The sequence below is a fragment of the Schistocerca cancellata genome, chromosome 3 (assembly GCF_023864275.1).
Source record: "Schistocerca cancellata isolate TAMUIC-IGC-003103 chromosome 3, iqSchCanc2.1, whole genome shotgun sequence".
In the NCBI taxonomy this organism is placed as follows: domain Eukaryota; kingdom Metazoa; phylum Arthropoda; class Insecta; order Orthoptera; family Acrididae; genus Schistocerca; species Schistocerca cancellata.
The window spans coordinates 659,838,148-659,865,315 of NC_064628.1; the positions used below are offsets into that span (position 1 = coordinate 659,838,148).

Consider the following 27,168-nt stretch of genomic DNA (forward strand, 5'->3'; position numbering starts at 1 on the left):
GCGACGTTAAGATTCCTGGAGATAAGAGTTACAAGAATTTGCCACTGCAATCTCGAAACAAGCATTGAGTGAAATCATTTGCAACATACATGATCCATTTACGCCTTCCTGAAGGATGCTTTCGTGAAGGAATGGAAAATAGTGTATAGTACCTAAATTCTGATAAATTACAGATCATATTTTTGCAGTTTCAGTATTTTTTTAGAAGCTATATATGTGGCCAGTGAGCTGTAGTTCAATTTGTTCTTAAATCGAGATTTTCAATCACCTGCCTGAAGTCTACCAGCAACTTATGGACCAGAAAATAAAATTCCATCCTGAACTCTAGATAGGGATTCATCGTATATCTGGAAAGTTTTACTTTTAGTATTCTGGCAGTGAATTCTACAGTTTACCTCTTAATCAAATGGTTCAAATGGCTCTGAGCACTATGGGACTTAACATCGGAGGTCATCAGTCCCCTAGAACTTAGAACTACTTAAACCTAACCAACCTAAGGACGTCACACACATCCATGCCCGAAGCAGGATTCGAACCTGCGACCGTAGCAGTCGCGCAGTTCCGGACTGAAGCGCCTAGAACCGCTCGGCCACCGCGGCCGGCTACCACTTAATCACTCTTGTTATGAACCACATATTATATTAAGAAATAAAAAGTTGTAATAATACTTATGTTCCTGAAGGCACTGTTCCAAGATCCACTATCAGCTTAACACACTATTCTGACTGTTCTCTTCGTTACAACAAATAGAGGCTGCTTTGTTTTGCTACCCTGTTACGACTCACATTAGATTACGAGTAGGGCCATACCGGTACCACGTGAAAGTTTCCTAATAAACCCCAGCACCAAATCGAATAGGTTTGGTTACTTTGTTCAGCGTTTGCGGTTAATAGTACGCAACGTTTCTTTTTATTATATACCGTTTTCCTGTTTGCCGTGGGTTTTACCGCTCGTAATTCCTATGTTAAAGAACAATCAGCAACTGGCCTTTTATCCCTAACGCTTTATTCTCTGCTAGTGATTTTCCGTAAACATGTATGACTCCAAACCAGTACTTTGAATTCGGCAGTAAACAATCTAGAACACTGACGTTTATGTGCCATTTTAAAATTCAGTCTGTACATACAGATGAGAAACACAGGACTGAACAAACAGCGACTCAGATACATTTTATCGCCAGACTTGTGGCGATTTCCTGTCCACACGCTCCAACTAATCTATGCATATATGATTTGAACCCACACATTTGAGCAATTTCACTCACATTTTCAACTCGAGCTTCTATGTTTGCATGCATCTCATATCTGCACATATCTCCCGTTCATACAAAGTTCAGTTGTGATTTGGGGATATTCGCGCATACAGTTTGTTGCGTGTGACCGTACCATAGAGTAAATATCTCTGGAGTGAGCATTCAAATGCGCAGAACAGATTTTGTGTTGTCAACATACATTGCCGGCCTGGTCACCTGTTCACGTGACGTCGTGTGGTTGTCCGTATAGCGCCCTGTATATTTAGAATGTCACTACATCCCTAGTACAGACGGATTCTTTTCCTACATGTCTTGGATTATTTATATATGTTGTGCAGACATTTTAACAGTATCCATTTGATACCGGGAATAAACCAGCTACTTAACTTTTATGGACAAGTGATATTACATCCTGCTTCTTTGCGATAGGTGTCACAGTTCAGATGCACTCGATTTTTGGTAGTTTTCGGTATGATACGGCACTTTATAGTATTACAGAGCTTGACGTACATTTTTGCAGTGATAGTCTTGCAAAACAACTTGACAGTACGCTAGTACTTTTGCAAGTGTCTGAAAAACACCGAATTTGCCACACACTAGCGTTTATATCCCTGCTAATTCGTCCTTTTTTCTACTATTTCTGCGTATTTATTTTCTAGTTTTTGCGACCTAAAGCACAATTTTTCTTACTGGTGACACTTTGAAGTATTTATTTAAGCATTTTAGGTACTTGCTCCCAGTTCATTAAATAAATAATAGACTGAGTAATCTACATACATAATCTACAAGTCACTGATAAATGCATGGAGGATAGTATTTGCTGAAACAACCAACCATTCCCTTTCCTGTTCCACTAGCAAATTTACGAGAGGAAGCGATTGTTTGTAAGCTTTTGTTCGAGCCGTAATATCTATTATATTGTCATAAAATCGTAGAAAAATAGGTCTGCAGAATCAAGCCGTAATTATAATGCGTCTCGAAATTTTTAAAGGTATACATTGTCTCTTACTAATATGAAAACTATAATTAGAGCTACATGGTATGTACCCATGAAAAGTTACTATCCCTCCTTTCACATATTTTTCTGTGAATCTGTAGCAACAACAGTAATTCACCATCGCTATTACACTATCAACAAACGGTGAAACACAACAAAAACTCTGGATATTATTTTTATTTATTTATTTGATTAGCCATCCGTAGACATTTTGCAATGTATGGATGTTGTAAACTTCAAACGCTGCAGAAAGCACACACGCACAGCGAAGTTCCGAAAACACGTGACAATCCTCGTTTAACGTTGACAACATGCGCAGAACGCAATGCTCACTCCAGAGATATTTACTCTATGGGCCGTACCTGTAGATAACCCATGGCCATGAGATAACCGCTTCCCTACTCATTCCAGAGACAACTTACACTGATGAATGTCCAAAGATTGCTGGAGTCATACGTTTTTGTTTGCATCGTTACATCTTTGGTATGTTTACAAACTTATAACACGTGGGTAGCATTGTTGTGGTTGAGAATCGACCTGGGCACCATGGAAAAAGAATGTGAATTAATTGTGAGTCGGAAGGGTGGTGGTAGTGTAATCGATCGCCAACCCGTATTTTCGAAAGATGGACGGTAAGAAATTTGTGTGTTTGTTTGATGGGTTACTCGTAACATACCCTGTGCCATCAGTCCTTCGAATGTGACATTGACGGTTTCATACCGAAATTAGATATGTCTTAATCAGTTATCAAGCTGTTTTCACATGCCGTTATAAAGTTATGTATTAGACATGGAACAAATATTGCCAGCGTTGCATATTGACGACGATCTACAGCAAAGATCAGCCTGTCACCCCAACCATGGTTTCACTATCATACGCTGAGCGAAGTACCACCCTCTCTCTGCAGGAATTATTGGAATCCTTTTCCACGTAGTAGTTCTTACTTTATTAGTGTTCTGTATACATGAAACTTGCACATCGATCAGAATGAGTGGAATTTAAAAATTATTTTTCATTTTTCTGATGTCACGAGATTCTTGTCGGCTTATTTCCTGCATACTATTAGGAATTTTAAAGCGAGACACACATTATTATTGTTTCCAGAATGAGTTTTTCACTCTGTATGACAGTGCGTACTGTTTTGAAATGTTCTGGCGGATTAAACTGTGTCCCACCAGGGTTGGAATCTTGGTCAGGCATACAACTTTAATTTGACAGGAAGTTCCACCATTATTGTTGTTATCTTATTTTTCACAATACACATTATAATGTTGGGTGTACCAAGTCTACTTCAGGTTACTTCCAGCTTCCTTAGAGGTATATTTGGTGACTAAGTGATAAATGCAATTTTTGTAGAGGAATGGGTAGTTATGAACAACACCATGTTGTATTTTGCAGTTGTTGTTACATTCTAGTCAGAGAAAGTTATGTGTTATTGGCCCCAGGACACCAATGACACAGGATTGGTATCAGTTAACATTCCACATTTGTTTTGTAAAATGAAGAAACCACACAACTGTTGATGAATCAATAATCTTTTTTGCATACACGTCGGATTTCACATTTGAGCTGGTGCCATACAAGAGGATGGATTTGGGGATCTTGCTGGCCACAGGAATATCTTAACATCACACAAACAGTTCGTACAGACAGGTGCCGTGTATGAAAGAGCATTGTCATGCCGAAAAAGGGCACCACAATTCATTTGCATGAGAGATTACGGATGAGGATGTAGGATGTCTTTGACATTCCAGTGTGCTGTCAGAGTTCTCTGAATCACTTCCAGCCACGACCTGTAATCGTAACTCTCTGTTCCCCACACCATGACGCCAGGAGTAACACTGCTCTGCCTACTGCAAACATTGGCAGAATGAGACCTCTCGCCGTGTTGCTGCAACACACACCAACAATGTACATCCAGTGCAGTGAAGAAATATGTGTTTCCCTTCTTCAGCGGCCCAAGCAGGCAAGTCATGGTATTATTCCAGACCCACACATCTGTTTGTGTTGTGAGATTCACGGTAGCCTACAAATGTGATGGAAATTCCCTAGTGTGGCTGCTGAGAGTCATCGACCAGTTATGTGCAATGACATAAAAATTGTTACCCATAAATTTGTGTATAATCTATTGTTACCATTGTTCCATGCTAGGCTTAGGCTTTTAGAACTATAACCGTTTTGGAGTGCTTTTTATGGGGTCCATAACTTAATAGTAGCCAGTTGTGTCATACATTACCATATTATTATTAATTGTATTGTATTTGAATAATAATTTATGCCTTTATTTATAACTCAAGTAATGTTGAATGTTTGTTTGGTAGTTTATGGATTAGAAAGTAATGTGTGTAAAAATAATGTTGTAGACAAGTAATTGCGAATATAAAACAAGCAATAAATGTCATGTAATTCATATCTCTAAATACTGTGGCAGCAAGACACTGTAGGCACCAAACATTGCAGAATCTGTGATTCACGTCAGAAGCAACAGTTATTCAATGCTTGATTGTTCTCACTAGTCATGAGCCACAGTGGTCTGTTGGTAATATTTCTTAGACGTGTAAAAACTGTCACTTGATAAATCTGTAATTATGAAAAATCTGGTAAGAAATAAGTGGGGTTGGTGATTTATTACTGGATAGGTCTCATTCCAGTAGGGTGGAGCCTGCTGCAGAAAAGTGTTGTAGGACCAGTGCTGTTTAAAATAAGTAATTTAAAGTTGTGGTGTCACCGCCAGACACCACACTTGCTAGGTGGTAGCTTTAAATCGGCCGCGGTCCATTAGTACATGTCGGACCCGCGTGTCGCCACTGTCAGTAATTGCAGACCGAGCGCCACCACACGGCAGGTCTAGAGAGACGTACTAGCACTCGTCCCAGTTGTACGACGACGTTGCTAGCGACTACACTGACGAAGCCTTTCTCTCATTTGCAGATAGATAGTTAGAATAGCCTTCAGCTAAGTCCATGGCTACGACCTAACAAGGTGCCATTAACCATTTCTAGAGAGAGTCTCTCTTGTATCATCAAGAATGCTGTATACAAATGATGGATTAAAGTTAAGTATTACCGCAGCTACGTACTTTTCTTTATAGCATTCATTAAGTATCCTGTTTCAGACCTCATGCCAGCGGGCGTGTGTGTACGCGTGCATTTTGGCTACTTCCGAGTGGCTTGGCTGTCTTGATATGCCTTATATAAGACATCAACAGTGTAAAACTTGAGGAAAATAATAATTTGAGATACTCTTCATGTCCAAATCCCTTTTGTTTCATCTGAAATTTAATCATAAATACATTGAATACACAGAATTTACATAACTACGGCAGGGAAGAATATCATCTGTAAGTGCACAACAATTTTGGTGGCTACATCTGCATCCATACTCTGCAAGCCACCTGATGGTGTGTCGCGGAGGGTACCTTGGGTACCTCTATCAGTTCTCCCTTCTATTCCAGTCTTGGAAAGAAAGATTGTCGGTATGCCTCTGTGTAGGCTCTAATCTCTCTGATTTTATCTGCATGATCTCTTCGCGAGATATATGTAGGAGGGAGCAATATATTGCTTGACTCCTTGGTGAAAGTATGTTCTCAAAACTTCAACAAAAGTCCGTACCGAGCTACTGAGTGTCTCTCTTGCAGAGTCTTCCACTGGAGCTTATCTATCATTCCCGTAACACTTTTGCGATTACTAAATGATCCTGTAACGAAGCGTGCTGCTCTCCGTTGGATCTTCTCTCTCTCTTCTATCAACCCAATCTGGTACGGATCCCACGCCAGTGAGCAGTATTCAAGCAGTGGGCAAACAAGTGTACTGTAACCTCCTTCCTTTGTTTTTGGACTGCATTTCGTAGGATTCTTCCAATGACTCTCAGTCTGGCATCTTCTTTACTGATGATTAATTTTATATGGTCATTCAATTTTAAATCGCTCCTAATGCCTACTCTCAGATAATTTATGGAATTAACTGCTTCCAGTTGCTGATCTGCAATATTGTAGTTAAATGACAAAGGATCTTTCTTTCTATGTATTCGAAACACATTACACTTGTCTACATTGAGATTCAATTGCCATTCCCTGCACCATGCGTTAGTTCGTTGCAGATCCTCCTGCATTTCAGTACAGTTTTCCATTGTTACAACCTCTCGATATACTACAGCATCATTCGCAAAAAGCCTCAGTGAACTTCCAATGTTATCCACAAGGTTATTTATATATATTGTGAATAACAACGATCTTACGACACTCCCCTGTGGCACACCTGAAATCACTCTTACTTCAGAAGACTTCTCTCCATTGAGAATGACATGCTGCGTTCTGTTATCTAGGAACTTTTCAATACAATCACACAATTGGTCTGATCGTCCATATGCTCTTACTTTGTTCATTAAACGGCTGTGGGGAACTGTATCAAATGCCTTCCGGAAGTCAAGAAACACGGCATCTATCTGGGAACCCGTTTCTATGGCCCTCTGAGTCTCGTGGATGAATAGTCCGAGCTGGGTTTCACACGATTGTCTTTTTCGAAACCCATGCTGATTCCTACAGAGTAGATTTCTAGTCTCCAGAAAAGTCATTATACTCTAACATAATACGTGTTCCAAAATTCTACAACTGATCGGCGTTAGAGATATAGATCTATAGTTCTGCACATCTGTTCGACGTCTCTTCTTGAAAACGGGGATGACCTGTGCCCTTTTCCAACCTTTTGGAAAGCTACTCTCTTCTAGAGACCTACGGTACACCGCTGAAAGAAGGGGGGAACGGGGGGGGGGGGGGGGGGGGGGGGGCAAATTCCTTCGCGTACTCTGTGTAAAATCGAACTGGTATCCCATTAGGTCCAGTGGCCTTTCCTCTTTTGAGCGATTTTAATTGTTTTTCTATCCCTCTGTCATCTATTTCGATATCTATCATTTTGCTGTCTGTGCGACAATCTAGAGAAGTAACTACAGTGCAGTCTTCTAATGGTTAATTACTACATGCTTCAAAGTGCAGATTCTTTGTTGCTTTACCACCAACCAACACGTGTTCTGAAACGTAAGCTAAATTTAATTTTATATAGAATAAAATAGTGTGAGAAATTTCCTTTTCCATAAACTTCTCATCTAGTCTTTTATTGTTGCTTAAATACAGCAGTGTGTTTCCTTGCGCTTAATGAGTCATTGCAAGTTAAATCAAATACCATTTCACAATATTCTTGATAATGCAAGTGTGAATGTCTCCTCTCAATTGATTCTAGCTATGGAGTTTTTTTTTAATATCACGTGTCCCCTCTCCCTCATGGAGTTTCACAATTGAAGCTGCTGTCTTTCTTTTATGAAAACCACGAAATAAAAGAATAGATGACTATCACAGATTATTCTGAGCACTATGCATTTTTTGATCATCATCATCTCTGGCTCACAGCAAATATGAAAAATACCTACTTACATCCTACAGACTGAAAGCTCTATGTTCTATGTTTTAACTACTTCTAGGACTGAAATGGCAACTTTTGAGTTCATACTTTGGTAACTCAGAGGGGCCAATTGAACCTACTGACACCAGATGTTGTGGTGTGTGATGTCGTACATGTGCAAACAGAAAGAAAACAAAAACCTTAAAACAATTTTGTGTCTCTTTATTATATTTTGGAATGTGGATCGTGCATAAGAGACTGATCTGTAGCATAATCCAAAGTATAGGTTAGATTTAGATGGGACTGTGTGATTGTGAATTCACAAAGCAAAGAAGTGTGAATACGAAATCTTAGTTGTGGTTAAATGCGGAACAATAGCATAGCCTGTGGTCTGGGTTAGGCCGAAGGGTGACCATTTGATAATGAGCTGTCAAAGCAGCATTGAAGGTTTCAGTTAACATCACCATGTTAGTGTCAATTGAACCTGCTAATTCCAGATTCCACTCCTCATAGGATTGGTGTACTATTCATGGATGTAAATAGGACACAGATAAACAAATAAGCATGGCGAGGGCAGGGGGGTAGGGGAGTTCTCTTGTCGAGTCAACAACTGAAATGATGGGAAGCTGCTACTTGTGCACACTGACAGGATGTTAAACCTTAAATTTCCTTCCTTCCTTATTTGTGTACACAAACTATAAATATTTGAATGGTTTGTATTGGTTGCAAACCTTCCCCAGGAACTTTTGGATAACTTATCTTACACCACTCTGACAGAACTGTTTAACATCGGTTTGGAGAAGTTAACTGATGGTATATTTATGTGCTAAGAGTATGCTGCTGGAAGTGTAGAGGAACAAAGTAAGTCCCAGTGTTAGCATACACTTTGCCAATAAGTGTTGTCAACTCTGTTTGTCTAACTTTTCCTGGTTGCTTCAATATTATGAAAAAGATAAGAGTATTACCCACTGTAAACATTACACACTGATTTGCAGGCACACACTATAAAGAGACTGTAACATGTAAGCTTTTGGCTGAAGCCTTCTACAGAAAAGAAAAATATACACACACATTCACACAAGCAAGTCACACACAGATATGACCACTGTCCCTGGCAATTCCGGCCTTTTTTATATTAAGTTTTTGGTTACTGTTGCAGGATAATCTTTGTAGTCTGGGGGCCTGTCATCCGCTCATATAGTGTTCAGACGGGTGAACTGATTGACAGCTATGAAGGATTGAAGTCAAGAGCAGTTGGTGTTGTGTTGAATCCAGACAATTCTGATCATATTGTTGCCTGTTCACAAACAGGTGAATTAATTGAATGGAACTGGAGGACTGCAGAACAAAAGCGAAAACTGGTGAGTGGAGAGAAGTCTGTGTTGGCATCACATGCTGGTGTTAAGGGTAATTTGACCAGCAGTGTTGATTCCTCTTAACTTCAAACTTCAAGCTATGCTTTTTTTTTTATTCCAGTAATTGTAATTTTTGTTTGTATAACGTGACTTTTACCAAGATGCTGTGCTTTTTATTGTCTCGCTTACCTTTGCTGATGGACTAGTGGGACACATCCTCGATTTCAGAACAATAAATGTAAAATTTCCGGCTGGGAGAGGAAGACCAAATCCAATTTTAAACAGAATGGCAATTGCAAAGGAAAGTTTCATCCCCCTTAACATCTCTGTTCAGTTTGTCTTCATTTTCTTGTAGACAGTGTCAGATGTATGTGAAAAGTTCTTGAGCATCACTTTGGATATTATTGCCTAAACTGCACAATATTTCCCTGAGGCAGCTGCTCATCACCTTCAGGTATGGCTGTGTTTAGGTACTATGGTTTTTTGTTAGAGTGAGGCTATAACATCACTGCAGGAGATGTTGACATTCAGAACCGCCTCTTAAAGAAGCAAGTCATGGACTCCAAGTGCATGTCATCAGAATGTTTGGCTGTAAGCCACAGACCACAGCGAATGCGCACGAGCAAGTTATTGGTACTCAGCTTAGCTTTTCTGACTGTAATTTTCCAACAGTATTATCCCTCTGAATTCGTTTATCTGCAGCTGAAATTTCTTTAGTGCCACCAGTGCTGGTTCCAGTGCTTTGCTGAGCTGAAAGCCTGTATCACTGTTAAGTTAGTAGTTTTACGTATTTCAACTGCTTCTTTAGTGACAGACTACCAATATGTGGAGATGGACAAGAAGATCTTGGTCTCCCCATAATTAAAGCTGTCTCTAATATCAAATTGGTTGGGTGTGACATCTGTGTTCATCACACCTTTCTTTAGTGGTGCAACGTGTCTGACCAGTGTACAGTTTTCCACTCTGACAAGGGATCTCATATATCCCAAGTCTTCTTAGTCTTACGTCATCTTTTGTAGAACCCAGTATTGTCTGTACCCGCACTGCAGGATGGAATAGACATTTTATGTGGTGTTTCATAAAGTGCCTGGCAGTCTTGAAAGAAACACAGCCAATATAAGGCTGGAAAACCAGTGCACTGGAATTCTCCATTTCTATATGCTGGTCTTTATGTCTCTTAAAGACTGGAGCACTTTTCTCTCCTTAGTGATGCTTGGGTGCGGGCATCACTGATGAGAGAAAAGTGCTCTGATATCTAAAAGCAGTCACAGAAACAGTAATTTAACTGCTAACATGGGTAATGCCACTGCTCGCCTGCCTGCAGATCTTATCTTGGCAAGATGATGGATTTAATCCAGGACTCAGCATATTGTCAGTCCAGAACGATCCAGGGGAAGCAATACAATGAGAGACATCTTCTCTCTTCAAAACCAACAAGTTTCCTGACCTTCTGAAAAAGAGTTTCATACCACATGACCAGATTCACCAAGACTTTGTGGTCTACCAAAGAAACGTAAACCAGAAGTTTTGCTCTCTGTCATTGTGAGCAGTATAGGGGTCCTAGAATACTACTTAACAAAACATCTGGCTTCTCATTTAAGCTCTAAACTTGTGAACATCGTATTTTGAAATCCGGAGGATTTTATACAGCAACTTGAGAACTTGTATCTTGAACCAACTGGCATTTTAGTGAGTTTCCATGTGGTTTTCTTGCTCACACAAGTTCCTCTGGTGAGTTCACTGCAACTTGTAGGAGCTAATCTGCAAGAGCAAATCCAACATCTTTTCAAATATATGTGTACTTTGACTTACTTTTATTTAGTGACAAATATTTCAAGCAAACTGACAATGTTGCTATGAGTTTCTTTTTCAAAGTAGCTAACCTTTTTATGGGAAACTTCAGGACAAAGCACTTTGGTCATCAGTTTTGAAACTTAAATGTTTTTGGAGATATGTGTACTATACTTTTGTGGCATAGACATAAGGGGCAGCGATACTTCCTTCATTTTTAGAACACTTTAACTCCCTTCCTCAAAGCATTTTCTTCATCATGGAAGTGGGGAAAAAAAGGAGATCACCCATTTCTGGATGCCATGCTTCACAAAAAAGATGATGGCTCTCTGGGCCATGGAGTGTTTCATAAACCAATACGCACCAACCTGTTTTTACAAGATATGGGCTTTCATCACTCATCCCAACTCAAAAGTATGTTATGGAACCTTGTTCATAGGTCTCAAGTCATCCAGATGTGAAGAACTCGCCAGCATCACTCGGGCATCTCTGTTCAGGTACTCTGATAAACAGATTCACAATACATTTTGACCAGCATACATTAGATCTCAAAAACAGCCAGAAGAAACCTAGAAATCCCCTGGAATGGTTTTCCTGCCTTATGCTGGCAGTGAGATCAGCAGGCTGTTCAAGAAACAGTGTGTGAACTCTGTCTTCCACTCTGTAGCTCAAGTGCAAGATAACCTAAATCTAAGGAGACCAGTAATACATGACTTACTTTGTCATTGTGGAAAATCATACATTGGCCAGATGTGTCACACTTTTAAAGACACCTTTTAAAGATTAACTCAGCCAGAAAAACCTGCTGTTGCTGAACTCTGTCTTGACACGGAACATGTGATGATTTAACGAGAGCCCCCTACTGGAACTCTGTCACTATAGAAGCAGCGAAAATATGTATAGCTAACAACTTGATTAACAGAGACTCACATTTCCAACTCTGCAAAGCATGGGAACTAGCACTGCTGGCACTAAGGAATCGTCGGCTGTAGACAAATGAATTCAATGATATAACACCAGTGGGGAACCAAAAGCAGAACAGTAAAGCCTGGTACCAACAGTGCATCTGTGCCATTCACTGAGGCTGTGATTTGATGTCAAACTTTCCTGCGCCACACACGTGGAGTCTACGGTCACGTCTCCGACAGAGGACATTGGGTGTCACTGTCTCCTGTGATGGCATTATAACCTTGCCTCTTGGCACCTGCACTTTTTTAGTGAATCAGAGTCCAAATTAGCCATCCACAAGAGCTAGCCACAGTCGCAACTGCCATTGGGAAAGTCTCAAGCAGCACAGTGTCAGATGTCTTTGAAAGGCAAGTCTGCTCCCCCCCCCCCCCCCCCCCCCCCCAGATTTCTGGATATTTGACAACTTTACATTTTACAGGCATGCAATCGCTCATTCTGTGGGTGTTAGGTAAAAATCATGTGAAGTCTGTTAGTGGTTCTATGAAGTTGTGCTTTACTTGTTTTGGATCAGTTTAGTTATATTTCTTTGCCCTTTTTTATGTTTAATTAATTTTGTTCGACCAGTCAGAATAATAGTTACTTAAAAATGTACTTGAGGTTGAAAGCATAACTATTTATTTTTGGTGTGAGAAATTTGTCTGTGAACAACTTCCATGGTCACCACATAGTGCAAGAGAGAACTGAAACCAGTCGAACTACTATCTTCCTACAGACTTACAGAATGCTGACCAATAACAAGCTGCCTCTGACATTTTGTGCTCTCTGTCAAAGATTTTTTTTTTCTTTCACTTTCTCGTCTTCATCAAATTGACAAGGTCAACTATAATTTACTTATAAGTGAGGATGCCCCCCCCCCCCCCCCCACACACACACACACCATGAACCATGGACCTTGCCGTTGGTGGGGAGGCTTGCATGCCTCACCGATACAGATAGCTGTACTGTAGGTTCAACCACAATGGAGAGGTATCTGTTGAGAGGCCAGACAAATGTGTGGTTACTGAAGAGGGGCAGCAGCCTTTTCAGTAGTTGCAGAGGCAACAGTCTGGATGATTGACTGATCTGGCCTTGTAGCACTAACCAAAATGGTCTTGCTGTGCTGGTACTGCAAACGGCTGAAAACAAGGGGAAACTACAGCCGTAATTTTTCACGAGAGCATGGAGCTTTACTGTATGATTAAATAATGATAGCGTCCTCTTGGGTAAAATATTCCGGAGGTAAAATAGTCCCCCATTCAAATCTCTGGGCGGGGACTACTCAGGAGGACGTTGTTATCAGCAGAAAGAAAACTGACATTCTACGGATCGAAGCGTGGAATGTCAGATCCCTTAATCGGGCAGGTAGGTTATAAAATTTAAAAAGGGAAATGGATAGTTTAAAGTTAGATATAGTGGGAATTAGTGAAGTTCAATGGCAGGAGGAACAAGACTTCTGGTCAGGTGAATACAGGGTTATAAGTACAAAATCAAATATGGGTCATGCAGGAATAGGTTTAAAAATGAATAGGAAAATAGGAATTGTGGTAAGCTACTACAAACAGCATACTGAACGCTTTATTGTGGCCAAGATAGATGTGAAGCCCATGCCTACCACAGTAGTACAAGTTTATGTGCCAACTAGCTCTGCAGATGATGAAGAGATTGATGAAATGTATGATGAGATAAAGAAATTATTAGATAGTGAAGGGAGGCAAAAATTTAATAGTCATGAGTGACTGGAACTCGATAGTAGGAAAAGCAAGAGAAGGAAATGTAGTAAGTGAATATGGAATGGGAGTAAGGAATGAAAGAGGAAGCCACCTGGTAGAATTTTACACAGAGCATAACTAAATCATAGCTAACACTTGGTTCAAGAATCATGAAAGAAGATTGTACACATGGAAGAAGCCTGGAGATACTGGAAGGTCTCAGATAGATTATATAATGGTAAGACAGAGATTCAGGAAACAGGTTTTAAATTGTAAGACATTTCCAGGGGGATATGTGGACTCTGACGACAACAATCTGCTGGTTATGAACTGTAGATTAAACTGAAGAAACTGCAAAAAGGTGGGAATTTGAGGAGATGGGACCTGGATAAACTGAAACAACCAGAGGTTGTAGAGAGCTTCAGGGAGAGCATTAGGGAACAATTGACAAGAATGGGGAAAGAAATACAGTAGTAGAAGAATGGGTAGCTTCGAGAGATGAAATAGTGAAGGTAGCAGAGGATCAAGTAGGTAAAAAGATGAGGGCTAATAGAAATCCTTGGGTAACAGAAGAGATATTTAATTTAATTGATGAAAGGAGAAAATACAAAAAGGCAGTAAATGAAGCAGGCAAAGACTAATACAAATGTCTCAAAAATGAGATCGACAGGAAGTGCAAAATGGCTAAGCAGGGATGGCTAGAGGACAGATGTAAGGATGTAGAGGCGCATATCACTAGGGGTAAGATAGATACTGCCTAAAGGAAAATTAAAGAGACTTTTGGAGAAAAGAGAACCACTTGCATGAATGTCAAGAGCTCAGATGGAAACCCAGTTCTAAGCAAAGAAAGGAAAGCAGAAAGGTGGAAGGAGTATATAAAGGATCTATGCAAGGGCGATGTTCTTGAGGACAATATTATAGAAATGGTAGAGAATGTAGATGAAGATGAAATTGGAGACATGATACTGTTTGAAGAGTTTGACTGAGCACTGATAGACCTAAGTCAAAAAATGCCCCGGGAGTAGACAACATTCAATTAGAACTACTGACAGCCTTGGGAGTGCCAGGCCTAACAAAACTCTACCATCTAGTGAGCAAGATATATGAGACAGGCGAAATACCCTCAGACTTCAAGAAGAATATAATAATTCCAATCCCTAAGAAAGCAGGTGTTGACAGATGTGAAAATTACCGAACAATCAGTTTAATAAGCCACGGCTGCAAAATACTAACACGAATTCTTTGCAGACGAATGGAAAAACTGGTAGAAGCGACCTCAGGTAAGATCAGTTTGGATTTTGTAGAAATGTTGGAACACGTGAGGCATACTGACCCTACAACTTATCTTAGAAAATAGATTAGGGAAAGGCAAACCTACGTTTCTAGCATTTGTAGACTTAGAGAAAGCTTTTGACAATGTTGACTGGAATACTCTCTTTCAAATTCTGAAGGTGGCAGGGATAAAACACAGGGAGTAAAAGGCTATTTGCAATTTGTTCAGAAACCAGATGGCAGTTATAAGAGTCGAGGGGCATGAAAGGGAAGCAGTGGTTGGGAAGGGAGTGAGACAGGGTTGTAGCCTCTCCCCGATGCTATTCAATCTGTATATTGAGCAAGCAGTAAAGGAAACAAAAGAAAAATTCGGAGTAGGAATTAAAATCCATGGATAAGAAATAAAAACTTTGAGGTTCGCCGATGACATTGTAATTCTGTCAGAGATAGCGAAGGACCTGGAAGAGCAGCTGAATGGAATGGACTGTGTCTTGAAAGTAGGATATAAGATGAACATAAACAAAAGCAAAACAAGGATAATGGAATGTAGTCGAATTAAATCTGGTGATGCTGTGGGAATTAGATTAGGAAGTGAGATGCTTAAAGTAGTAAATGAGTTATGCTATTTGGGGTGCAAAATAACTGATGATGGTCGAATTAGAGAGGATATAAAATGCCGACTGGCAATGGCATGGAAAGCGTTTCTGAAGAAGAGAAATTTGTTAACATCGATTATAGATGTAAATGTCAGGAAGTAGTTTCTGAAAGTATTTGTATGGAGTGTAGCCATGTATGGAAGTGAAACGTGGACGATAAATAGTTTGGACAAGAAGAGAATAGAAGCTTTCGAAATGTGGTGCTACAGAAGAATGCTGAAGATTAGATGGGTAGATCACATAACTAATGAGGAGGTATTGAATAGAATTGGAGAGAAGAGAAATTTGTGGCACAACTTGACTAGAAGAAGGGATCAGTTGGTAGGGCATATTCTGAGGCATCAAGGGATCACCAATTTAGTATTGGAGGGCAGTGTGGAGGGTAAAAATTGTAGAGGGAGACCAAGAGATGAATACACTAAACAGATTCAGAAGGATGTAGGTTGCAGTAGGTACTGGGAGACTAAGAAGCTCACACAGTATAGAGTAGCATGGAGAGCTGCATCAAACCAGTCTCTGGACTGAAGACCACAACAACAACAACAACAACAACAAGTGAGGATGAGGATCTTCATAAGGATCAGACATTTAAGAGGAAGACTAACTGGGAGGCTGATAACAACTCAGTACATAATGCAATTTTTCACCATTTAGTTTATCTGCGAATGTTTGTTTCCGAGAGTTATGTTGTGTGTTTTCCCTCTAATGCTACCTTTACTTTTCTTTTCTCCAAAAATGATTAAAATTTGCACAGAAGTTCCTGTCTTCATCTTTGGTTTTTGTCACTCATTTTCTTTTTTCCTTTCTAAATTGAGTTTTTTCAGACGTTTCATTTCCATTCCATAGTGGTGTGTTTTTAGAACTGTTCATAATTTTCCATTCATTGTGTTTATCTCACCTCTTCCATTGCAGCACTTTATTATTCCAATCTCCATTCTGGTTTCATTTTCCTATTTTGTCAAGTTGTTCTTTGTGTTGGAACCTGTGTAGTCATTGTCTGTCCCCATGGAAATGCTTGATTGTGATCATCTGAAACATCATACTTTTTGTTTTAATGCAGATATCTTCTTAGTTCTTATCTCTGTTGTTAACTCAGACCCCTTCTCATCTATCCCTATATGGCCACCTTGTATGTTTTCCATTAATGTGGTCAGTCTGGCCCAAAATTTCTCAGATGTTCCCAGTTTGTTCATTTCAGAATGTACAAGGCTCTTATGTACTACGCATAGCAATCATTGTATACCTGCTGGTAACAAAACCTCTTCTCTCAAGGGCATATTTAAGCATATTTAATTTGAATTCAGAACTACACTTATTCAAATTGATATCAGGCAATCTAGATTTAAATTTTCTGTAGTTTCTCTAAACTGCTCAAGGCATGTGTTTTTTCTTAATTTATATTGGATTTTTCTGTGATCAGCCAGTACCTGCTGGTAACTATTAATGTTCTGGTGGTGTCAGATAATCAACTGCTTCAGTTGTAAATAGCTTTGTTAGTTCAGCCACCTAATTGGTCCTATTTTTCCTGCATGGATACTTAACATTGTTATGCTTATTTTATTTTTAACCAGCTTGCTGCTATTGGTTCATTTGTGGCTTTATTATTTGTAAAATTTTATAATTTACACCATTTTTAACAGATGATTGGGCACTCCCGCTATTTATGCCCTAGTACATTGATTTCACTTTATTTTATACTGTGACCATGTACATGTAACCATCTTCTACTCAGTTATGTATTTATGTTGTTCAGTGATATTCTTTTAGTATTTCTCTCCCTTTTTCTTCCTTTGACTGCTTACTTTCCCTAGGTTATTTTATGACTATCGGGTGGGTGTGACACTTATATTTTCCTTCTGACTGACCAGACCATATCATCCTGATATTTATAGTTGGACAGTGAATCCCACTATTATTATAACAAGAAGTCTTAAGTCTTATACAATTTCTTATTGTAGCTTCTTCATTTTCCCTTTTGCAATCTTTTAGTCTGAAGATGTCATATAACTGCCTGTAATGACCGTGATCTTGAACCAATAAAAGTATTTACAGCTGAAGTTGTTGATTATCCAGCTCCACTATGACACTCAGTTGTGGATGTTCTTCAAAACAAATCTTAGTAATTTTGTGTTCACTATGAAGAAATTACAAAATCTTGAGCAACACTGGAAAGTACACTGCTTACTGATACATGGCTTTTAAAAACTGTAGTGTTCACGTCATTACATATTTATGCTGGTTAGTATTATTGTGAAATTTATTTTTATGCTGTTGTACAAGAACATTAGTTCAGTGGAACTAATAATTATTTTTGTCCCCGTAGCAACTGGATTTAAATTATAAGAACAACAAACCCAAGTTGATTGTGAATTTTTATGTTGCAAGAACAATAGAAAAGAGGATTAAAGTGTTCTTAGTATGGGGGTATGAAAAGGAGAAAAATGCAGTTGTTGACATTTTTAATTTTACAACAGGCAAGATCTCAAAAACAAACTTTGGACAGTGCAGGTAATTTTTTATTTACTGTCTTCTGTATTAATTATATGTTTCCATTTCATTAGCTGTTGTCTGTATTGGTTATTTTCAAAAATATTTTCTAGAGTTGACAGCCATTCGCACAGCACTGCTATCGGAGGAAGCAATACGGGTATCTGTATTGCTGGCATAAAACAGAATGAGCTATTTGTAATTTCCTCAGAAGATGGTCACCAAATGAGGTCAGTAACATAATTTTCTACCACCATTGTAAAGTTATTATGACTTCATTAAAATTATGGGAATATTGCTGCACAACTTCAGATAATTCTAATAGACATTCATTCATGGCCAAAATATCTTTCTGCACCATCCAGAAGGCTGTATTTTTGAGTATGAATATTTATGCATTAACTATAAAAAAATCACACTTCCAACAGACTTTTATTATTATGGAGGTTTGAATGTAGTCATTCGAGTGTAATCAGTGATTCCTGAACTGTTAGTTTTGTACTGACATCTATACTAATGTATAACAGTAGTTTCTTTTGATGCAGAATTTGCCCAGTGAAACTTCCAGCCACAACTCATTCCAGCTCCAGTACTGATAAAATGGTAAACTTTTTGTTCAAATGAATGATGCTCTATGCAGAAAAATGACAAAAAGTAACACTGAAGTGATGCTTCCAAGCATAAACTCCCTTCAGTAATCCCTTGATGTGTACAACTTTCTCAGTTGTTTGTGTTCTTCAGAGGTGGACTGGGCTGCTTATGATGCAATAATGTGAATATACGCAGTTTGACTTGCGTGTAAAAATAGGTGCTCTGTGGGTACATTTTTTTCATTTCTTGAATGGGGCCAGTTGTGGGCATCAACCAGATTTTTGGACTTATCACGACATTTGCTAAACTATTATTGGTTTTCCTTGCAAGTACAGTGTTAAATTTTCTCAGACTGAAAATGTATCTCCAGTTGTTCAGCAACATTGATGATCCCTTTTATGCAAAATACTTTGATGACTTCATAGTAGGTAGGGTTTATGATTGTAGTAGAGAATTTAAAGTGATTTTACAAATTCAAGTAACAAGTAAACCAATTTAATGTTAACCAGCACAAGAAGCTGTATTCTTCTACTGCAAAATTTCAACATGATGACCCATAATGATAGGCAAATTGGAAATGACTCAGTCAGATGGTGACGGCCTCCACTGGCTTCTGGAGCCAAGCTGTTTGCAGTACTTGACACACTTGTCGAAAATGTGTGTGGCAGGAAATTCACACTTCAAACATGACAGTAGAAGTGATGCCACATATGTTCCATTTAGTTGAAATTGAGGGGTTCACAGAAGTACTTTATATTTCACATTGTGTATCAGTTCTGCATAGTATTATAAAAACATCAAAGTTTATTGTTTATTTGTTGGTAGATGAGAGAAAATACTTATGATCATATTAGATTGGTAATGAGTTGAGGGAAAATGAAACTGCATTGAAGAAAGTATTATGAAAGCAAGACTAACCCAGTGGAAAAAAATGGGAAAGACACTCTGGTGAAATATTCTGGTGAAGCTCTCTCATATCCATATAATGTTAGTGAGGCTAGTTCTATGCATAACAGTAAAATGAGAGAAGCTAAGAAGGAAAAGGTTGAGGTGGTGTTTTTTGAGTGACTTTCTTCTGTATTTTATCCTTTAATAAGAGTATACTGACGTACTTATCCTGTCAGAATCACATTCTTGAATGGTGGTGAAGGAAGTCGTAGCCCTCTTATGTCTCTTTGCTGTCACCATCCTAATGTGAAAACTATGTATCAGCATACATCAATTACCTTATTTGTGTATTATCAAATAGCTCCACTGGAATGAAAACTTGAGAGGAAGTGTTTAATTGCTGGCAATAGCTCCAGCAGGTATTCGTGGGTCAAGTTGTAAAACCCATGATGAAAGTTTTATGTTCCACAGATTTTTTTTTTTTTTCTCAATTATGTGCCAATGTGGCCAATCAGTTGAACCACTGCAAGCCTCTTATTTGCCTTTTGTAATATTTTGCTGGGCACCTGCTTTCATTGCTCAGGCCTTTTCTCTGTGAAGATTGCTGAACTTTCCAAATGTTTATCTTCCTGTAAAAGCTCTGTTTTCAGCAAATCTGCACTGATCCTTCTTTGTTTCTAAACTACAGCTACTGTTGTCTTCTGTGTTTCTGGTAAATAGGCCAACTTGGAGTGTTCAAAGTCACTCCTCTTCCTCCTCGTCCTCATAATCATCATCACCACCATCATGAATCTTACTCATATTAGTTCTTATTTTAAGAATATTTGACATGATTTTGTTTAAAGCTTTCAATACTTTGACATTTCCAAATTATTGGAAAGGGCGAATTCAGTAAGGCCATTCATCTGTGTAGCATATACAGTTTCACACAAGGTATTGTGCACACTGACATAATTGTTGCCTCTGAATTTTTCTTTTGGCCCAAACCACCTTATTCTTGGCATTTTGATCTCACAGAAAACACAAGTTTTGTTAACAGCACAATCTGGTAAACAATTAATTAACAAACAATTTGGAAACCTTGGTGAAACATAAGCACCATTTCATAAAATAATAAAAGAGAGGAGCTTATCTCATGCACACAAGCACAAAAATTGAATGGGACAGTTGCATTACCAGCTGCTGCAGAAACATTTATTACATGTACACTATATATTATATCAACATCAAACAATGGCCAACATATGCAGAAAAGACCAGATCCTTTTGTTTACCATCTCCTTCTGATCTGCTGTTGTCTAAAGCTACCTCCAATTTCTCCCAGATCTCTTTAACTATAGGTGTTTGTAATTGATTGGCTCTAATTATAAAATCAACTGTGACCTTACATTGACTCCCTTTTTTTGATTAGTCTCACTACCACCTACACATTCCCAGCATTCTTCATGTTAAGTAAGCGTTTGTACTGAGAACTTACAACTTGTGTAATTATCACATCCTGTGACCTTCTTGCCAGGAAATGAGTTTTGAATGGAGTTTTGCATCCTCTTGGAAAATACAGGAAAATAAATAGTAACAATTCAGGTCCATGATTACTGAAGTTATGTTGTCAGCAACAACATAAAAAGACAATAGTTTAGAGCCTTTTCACTGAACCTTTAATCACAGTTTGCAATTAGCAACCACAATGCAATCATGTACTACCACATAGGTATTTTGTATGGTTATTTGCAATTAAAAATAAATAAAAAGAACTTTCTAACTGTCAGATATGACAGCAAAATGGGTAACATCGTTGCAGTAAAGGTCACACACACCTCAGAACATAAATTCAATAGGTTAAGGAGGAAAGATAACACAACACATCACCATATGGCTGAAGCATTTAGTTGTTGATAAGCACATAACCATGACTGAGACATTGTTTACATTTGGACGAATCCTTCTTCAGAGTTATAAAGCACACACATATACATGCACCTACACCTGTACCACTACATTGCTCTAGCTGACTTCATTGTGCAGCACTTCAGCTCTGCTGGGGTGGTGAAGTGGGCATGAGGAGAAAGGGGGCGAGGAGCAGGAGGAAAGTCTGAGGAGGGCGGCTGATAGATGGAAGGGAGAGCCAGTAGTCATATGGGATAGACACAGGGGAACTGTGTGCAGCACACAGTGAAATGGAGGAGTGCATGGGGGATAGTTAAAAAACAGGGGAAGAGAGAGACTAGAGAGTAGGGTGTGAGAGCAGAATGAGTGAAATTATGATTGTGGTAGGGTGGGTGTGGGGCAGAGGCTAGTGGAGATTGAGGGCAGAGGATTATGGGTTGCAGATGTGTAACAGGAACAGTTCCCACCTGTGTAATTGAGAGGAGCTAATGTGGGCGGAAAGGATCCAGATGGCACAAGATGTGAAGCAATCATTACAATAGAGCATGCAGTACCCAACAGCATCATCTGTCACTGGGTGGTCAAATCTATTCTTGGCCTCAATTTGGCAATTGCTATTGATTTGTGTGGGCAGCTAGTTGGTGGACTTGTTTGTACTAATTTCTGTGCGCAAATTTCAGCAGATCTGGTATACGACATGATTGCTTTCACAAGTATCGGTACCACTGATAGTATAGAACAAGTCTGTGGCAGTGGTGGGCTAAGATTTGCTGGTTAGGTGTATCATACAGGTCTTGCACCTGAGTCTTCCACAGGTATGACACATGTGGCAAGGGTTTGGGAGTGTGTCTGTGTATATGCTTGGACTATGATGTTATGTAGATAGGATAGACAGTGAAATAACATTTTGGGAGGTGGCAAGGATTGTGGGTAGCATGTACATCGTTTTTGGACATGTTCATAAGTATTGGAAACCCTGGTGAAAAACCTATTAAGTTGACCTGGTCCAAGATGATATTGAATGGGGAGGGAGATGCTTCTCTGCAACTGTTTCCTGGGCCTGGTTGGATGACTAGTAGCATGTATGAATATGAGATAGGAAACCTGTTTACCGACTAGGTAAGGGGAGTAATACACTTTTGATGCTCACTGCCTTTACACCTACCTGTATTATCATGTGTAGGCTATACATAATATTAAATAATGTTTCGTTGCTCATATCTTTATTGCATTGTCATATTTGCAGACAATTCCTTGGTGGACAACGTTGGTTCACATGTGTTGCATGTCATCCAACAGAGGCGTGTGTTGCAACTGGTGACAATTCAGGTCGTTTGCTCATCTGGAGGGGTTTCAATCCAGGATCCAAACCAGTTTATGGAGTGTATCACTGGCATACACTACCTGTAAGAGATGTGACATTTTCAAGTGCAGGTATGTTTCACTCTATTGTCTTGTAATAACAGATTTCTTCATTTGTATTTTATCAGATTATTGCATTGCCATAAAAGGATGCCTTCTCAGACATGTTTATTTTTCCTTATTCTTTTTGTTTACTGTTATCTAAGATTTATTTTCTCATACATCATAGGTAATTTTAATTCATCTTTTCACCCTACATCAGAAAGAAAAATACTGTGGATGATTGTAAATAAAATATAATCAGATCATCATTACATGTGCCCCCCTGCACGGTCTGACACGCTGCTTCCCAAGAAGGAAGGCATGGCGGTCCCCAGCACAAATCCGCCTGGCAGAGGTCCGGTCCGCCGGCCAGCCTGTGGATGGTTTTTTTAAGATGGTTTTCCGTCTACCTCAGTGAATGCGGGCTGGGTCCCCTTATTCCGCCTCAGTTACACGTATGCATACACCATAATTATTCTACCATGCTCACATTTGGGGTTCCATTTGTCTGGTATGAGACGTTCCCACGGGGGAGGGGGGGGGGTTGAGGGGAGGGAGGGGGAGCTGTCCGCTGGGGGTCAAATTACACAATAACCCTGGGTTCAGCGTGGGGCGGCCGTGGGGTGGGTGGGGTGGACTGCTGTGGCCTGTTGTGGGGTTGTGAACCACAGGGCTGTGGTAGGACAAAGCCTCTCCGTCATTTCTAGGTCCCTGGTTTAATACATACATACATAAGTACATGTATTTCGGAAGTGCGTTTGTCAGAATTAATACATTATTTTTTCACATTATGCTGTTTAAAAAGCGATGTACTTAAATTTTCTGTCAATGAATCACCACTTTGGAATGTAACTTTAGTTGTGTACAGTAGTTCCATAAGAGTTCAATACAGGATCAGCTTACTATTCTATGTGTCAATTAAAATAACCAGTGCCTGAAAATGGGTAGGTAAAAAAATCTGCTCAACAAGCAGAAAACATGCATTAATGGTATGTGGAAGAGTGCAAGTTTTTGGAGCCATGGGTCCTCCTCCTGGCAGAAGGGTTGAAGGGAAAGGAAGAGGGATTAAGGAAAAGGACTGACGAGGTTTAGGAAATGGGAAGAGTTATGGAAGAGTTGCCTAGAACCCTGAGTCAGGAGAGATTTACTAGATGGGATAAGATAGAATAACCCTGTGGTGGGAGTGGTGCAGGTTGTGCTGTGCTGTGATGTGCAATTCTGTCTTGTGTTTATCCTGTCCTCTCAGGGACAGGGCCACCCATGAAAGCAGTCATGTCATAGACAAGATCTGCCATAATTTCTGCACAGCACTTTATGGGGGTTTGGCCACTGCCAAACTGTAACCAAGAACTGTTAACCACCCTGTGGCAGATCATACTCCTGAGCAAAACTTTCTCAGTTATAATGACTGCTTCACAACCTATGGCATCAGGATCCTTTCCCCCAAAACCCCAGCTCCTCTGTATTTTAAGGATGGGAACTTTCCTTGCAGCCCATCCTTACATCCTTCAGTCCCTTAATCCTCCTGGTCTGTAACTCTGCTAGCTCTTGCATCATACCCACTTCCACCTCTGCATCATGACCTTAACTTCACTCAACCTGCATCCATTCTCTCCTCTTCATAGCCTCCCTCTTCCTCTGGTGCATCTCCTGCTCCTAATCCACTCCTGCACATCTGTGTGTGCTGCACACAACTTCCTCTGCCTGTGGCCAAAACGAGCACACCTGTGCCACATTCATATTCCATGTGTCTACTGCTTCTCCCTCCTGCCCATTAGCCATCCTTCCCCAATCTTGCATCTAACTTTCTGCCAACTTTCTCCCCTCACCCAGCTCATTGACACAAGCCCTCTACCCAGTCAAGCTGCAGTGCTGCTGGGGGTGTAGTCGCCATGGACATGGGTGTATGTATACTGAAATCAGCAGAGTTATGAGGCATTTTATGTGTCTATCTACAACTCAGCAATTCAACTATTCAGTGAGTTGTTACATTTGCTATTTAAATTACTGTATTCATATTCCTCCAAGACTTTTCATTACCATATTCGTATTGGGTTTGGATTTTAAAATTGCCTATCATGAGAGCCTTACTCAACCTGACAATGAGATATGGTGTTACGTCTGTAATGTTTAAATGTAACTTTAGTTGCTCCTGTGAATGCCAGAGTTTTAACAGTGAGTCATAGAAGGGATTAAATATTAAAATTGTATTATCAGACTCCTTTTTTTGCCCATTTGGATTTTACTGACAATAATCCCTTCAAAAAGTGTTTGAAGGGATGAGGTTGAATAGTTCTAGTTACAAAAAATTAATGAAAAAAGTACTTCACCGTGAGAGGCATTTTCAATTGTCTGTTTCTTTCTGGCTGTGAGTACTTTATTTTTGTGTCATTGTAGAAGAGAGAAAAAACATCTAAATGGTACTTCATGATTTAAGTTGCTTTTATTTATTTGATGTTTCCCAATATGCATAAGAGGACAAATGTTTAGTTAAAATGCTTTTGTAATAATATGATATTTTGAGACCTTTGCAATTATTTTATTCTAAGATTAGGACAGTTTGTCATAGCAAAAAGGTTAAATTTTCATAGTTTCAAGTATTATATCGGAATGTTACATGTGTTGTATTGATTTAGTGTTTCATGGCTCATATTATTCCAGATTTTTCTGTTTGTAATTAGCAATATTTCTCTTTTATTTTGCAGGAACATACGTCTACACTGGAGGTGGCGAGGGAGTTTTAGTGAAGTGGTCCCTAGATGCCTCACAGCAGCGCAGTTTCTTGCCACGATTACCAGCCTCAATTGCCCACATTTCATTATCTTCGGATAACAGATGTATAGGCATTTCAACAGATGATAATGGTAAAACATTGCAGAGTTGTCAGAATTTATTTACCCTGCTTTGAATTAAAAAGGTTTTATGCACAAGAATAAATTACACACATTTGAATGTTGACTGAATATTTAAGTTTGAGGTTTCATGTCATTAATAGATGTACAACTCTTCAATTTTGTTCACTATTTTGTTAAGGATTCTTTTAAAAACAATTTAAAGGCCACTTCTGTAAATTCCACATTTAGTACCAGAAAGTTGAATAATAGAATGTGTTTGAGTTTCTTACAAAATTTTACATAAAAATATGCTGCAAATGCTTAGATTCTAAAACTGAAATTCAAATTTTGTTATTTCTTTCATTTTCCAGCAATTCAAATAATTGATCCCCAGTTCAAACATTTATCTGTGGTTCAGCATTTTACATGGGGAGTTAGGCCTGTGGCTACTGCTCCTGGAAGACCCGGTCCTCTCTTCCCAGCCAGGTTAACAAGGGATCCTCGCACGCAGTCCTTGGTACTTAATGGACGCACAGGACACATACAGTTTTTCTCAGTGCACTCAAAAACACTGCTATACAATGTATGTATGCAAATTATAAATGCAAAATTATTATAATTACTAACCATATATAACAAGTATACATCTTTTGATACAGCATATTTCTTACATTTATCATTTAATAAAACTGTTGAGCAAAGTTTATTGTTAATGACACATTTTGTAAAAAAATATTAGCACTTTCAGTGCAGAATAAAGTTATGTCAGGCAGTTATCAGAGTTCGTCTGTGTGCAGATTATACTCGTGTCATATGTGTTGTGTACAATGTAAATAGTAATGGAAAAACACAGAAACAACTTGCTACTGTTTGTATTTCAAGTACTAAAAGTAATGAAACCATTAACATTGCTACCTTCTTAGTACATTCAACGTATTAAATGTAATGTTTGAGAAGCTTTTTATAGGCAAATGTATAATAGAGCTGAATTCTTCTGCATTGATCAAAAAAGAAGTCAAATTTAGCTAGACTGTACTAAATGGAAAGCTGGTTGAAGGCCCAAGTGACACATGCTGCCACTTTGAGCGCCAAGCTCAGAGATACCACATCTGCTAGATTTCTGTGCAGGACATATCACAATTAGTGGTGGCTGTTTCGGTCGCCAGGCTGAGAGGGGAGAGTGCAGACGATTCAGAAAGCTATTCTGCTCATGTGTGACCCACCATTCCTGCCTTCCCAGTGCTGTCTGTTTCCCTATTTCACCGAGCCCTGTTGACACCGAGGCTCAGCTGGGTACCTGAACAAGCCACGGGCCTCGACAATGCATCATGGGTCGCGCACTCTGTTCCTGGTACAGCTGAGTTTGACGCCCGCGGTGCAGGCAGCAATACGGAGTGGTCAGCCACAGCCGGGCTTATTGAGAGCTATGAATTTGGCAATTTTACACTTTTTTTAAATACTTGCAGCGCATCTTAGCAGCTTATGTTTTGATATGGTCTTTCTTTCAGTATATTCTTGTAGATAAAAAATTTCAGGGAATGTGTAAACAAATTGGATTGGGCCAATCTCTTGTAATACTTTTGTTCACTGTTCACTAGCATTCAACAAGATGTTGCAAAGTTGAATACTGATCACATATATTTGCTGTTTAACACCAGCTAATTTTTGTGCATATTCCTAACTCCCAGAAATTATACTTACCGC

At 39.2% G+C, this 27,168-nt stretch overlaps 1 protein-coding gene across 1 annotated transcript in view; it reads left to right on the forward strand.

The window, feature by feature from the left end:
• The first annotated feature begins 2,709 nt into the window (after positions 1-2,709).
• Positions 2,710-27,168, forward strand: part of LOC126175632 (WD repeat-containing protein 75) — a 193,461-nt gene continuing 169,002 nt past the window's right edge. Inside the window, exons 1-7 of the mRNA XM_049922518.1 lie at positions 2,710-2,881; positions 8,802-9,003; positions 17,697-17,881; positions 17,974-18,090; positions 22,473-22,660; positions 25,336-25,494; positions 25,836-26,047. Of these exons, the coding sequence (XP_049778475.1) occupies positions 2,796-2,881; positions 8,802-9,003; positions 17,697-17,881; positions 17,974-18,090; positions 22,473-22,660; positions 25,336-25,494; positions 25,836-26,047 (1,149 nt within the window). The 5' untranslated portion in view covers positions 2,710-2,795. The remainder of the gene's footprint in view (positions 2,882-8,801; positions 9,004-17,696; positions 17,882-17,973; positions 18,091-22,472; positions 22,661-25,335; positions 25,495-25,835; positions 26,048-27,168) is intronic.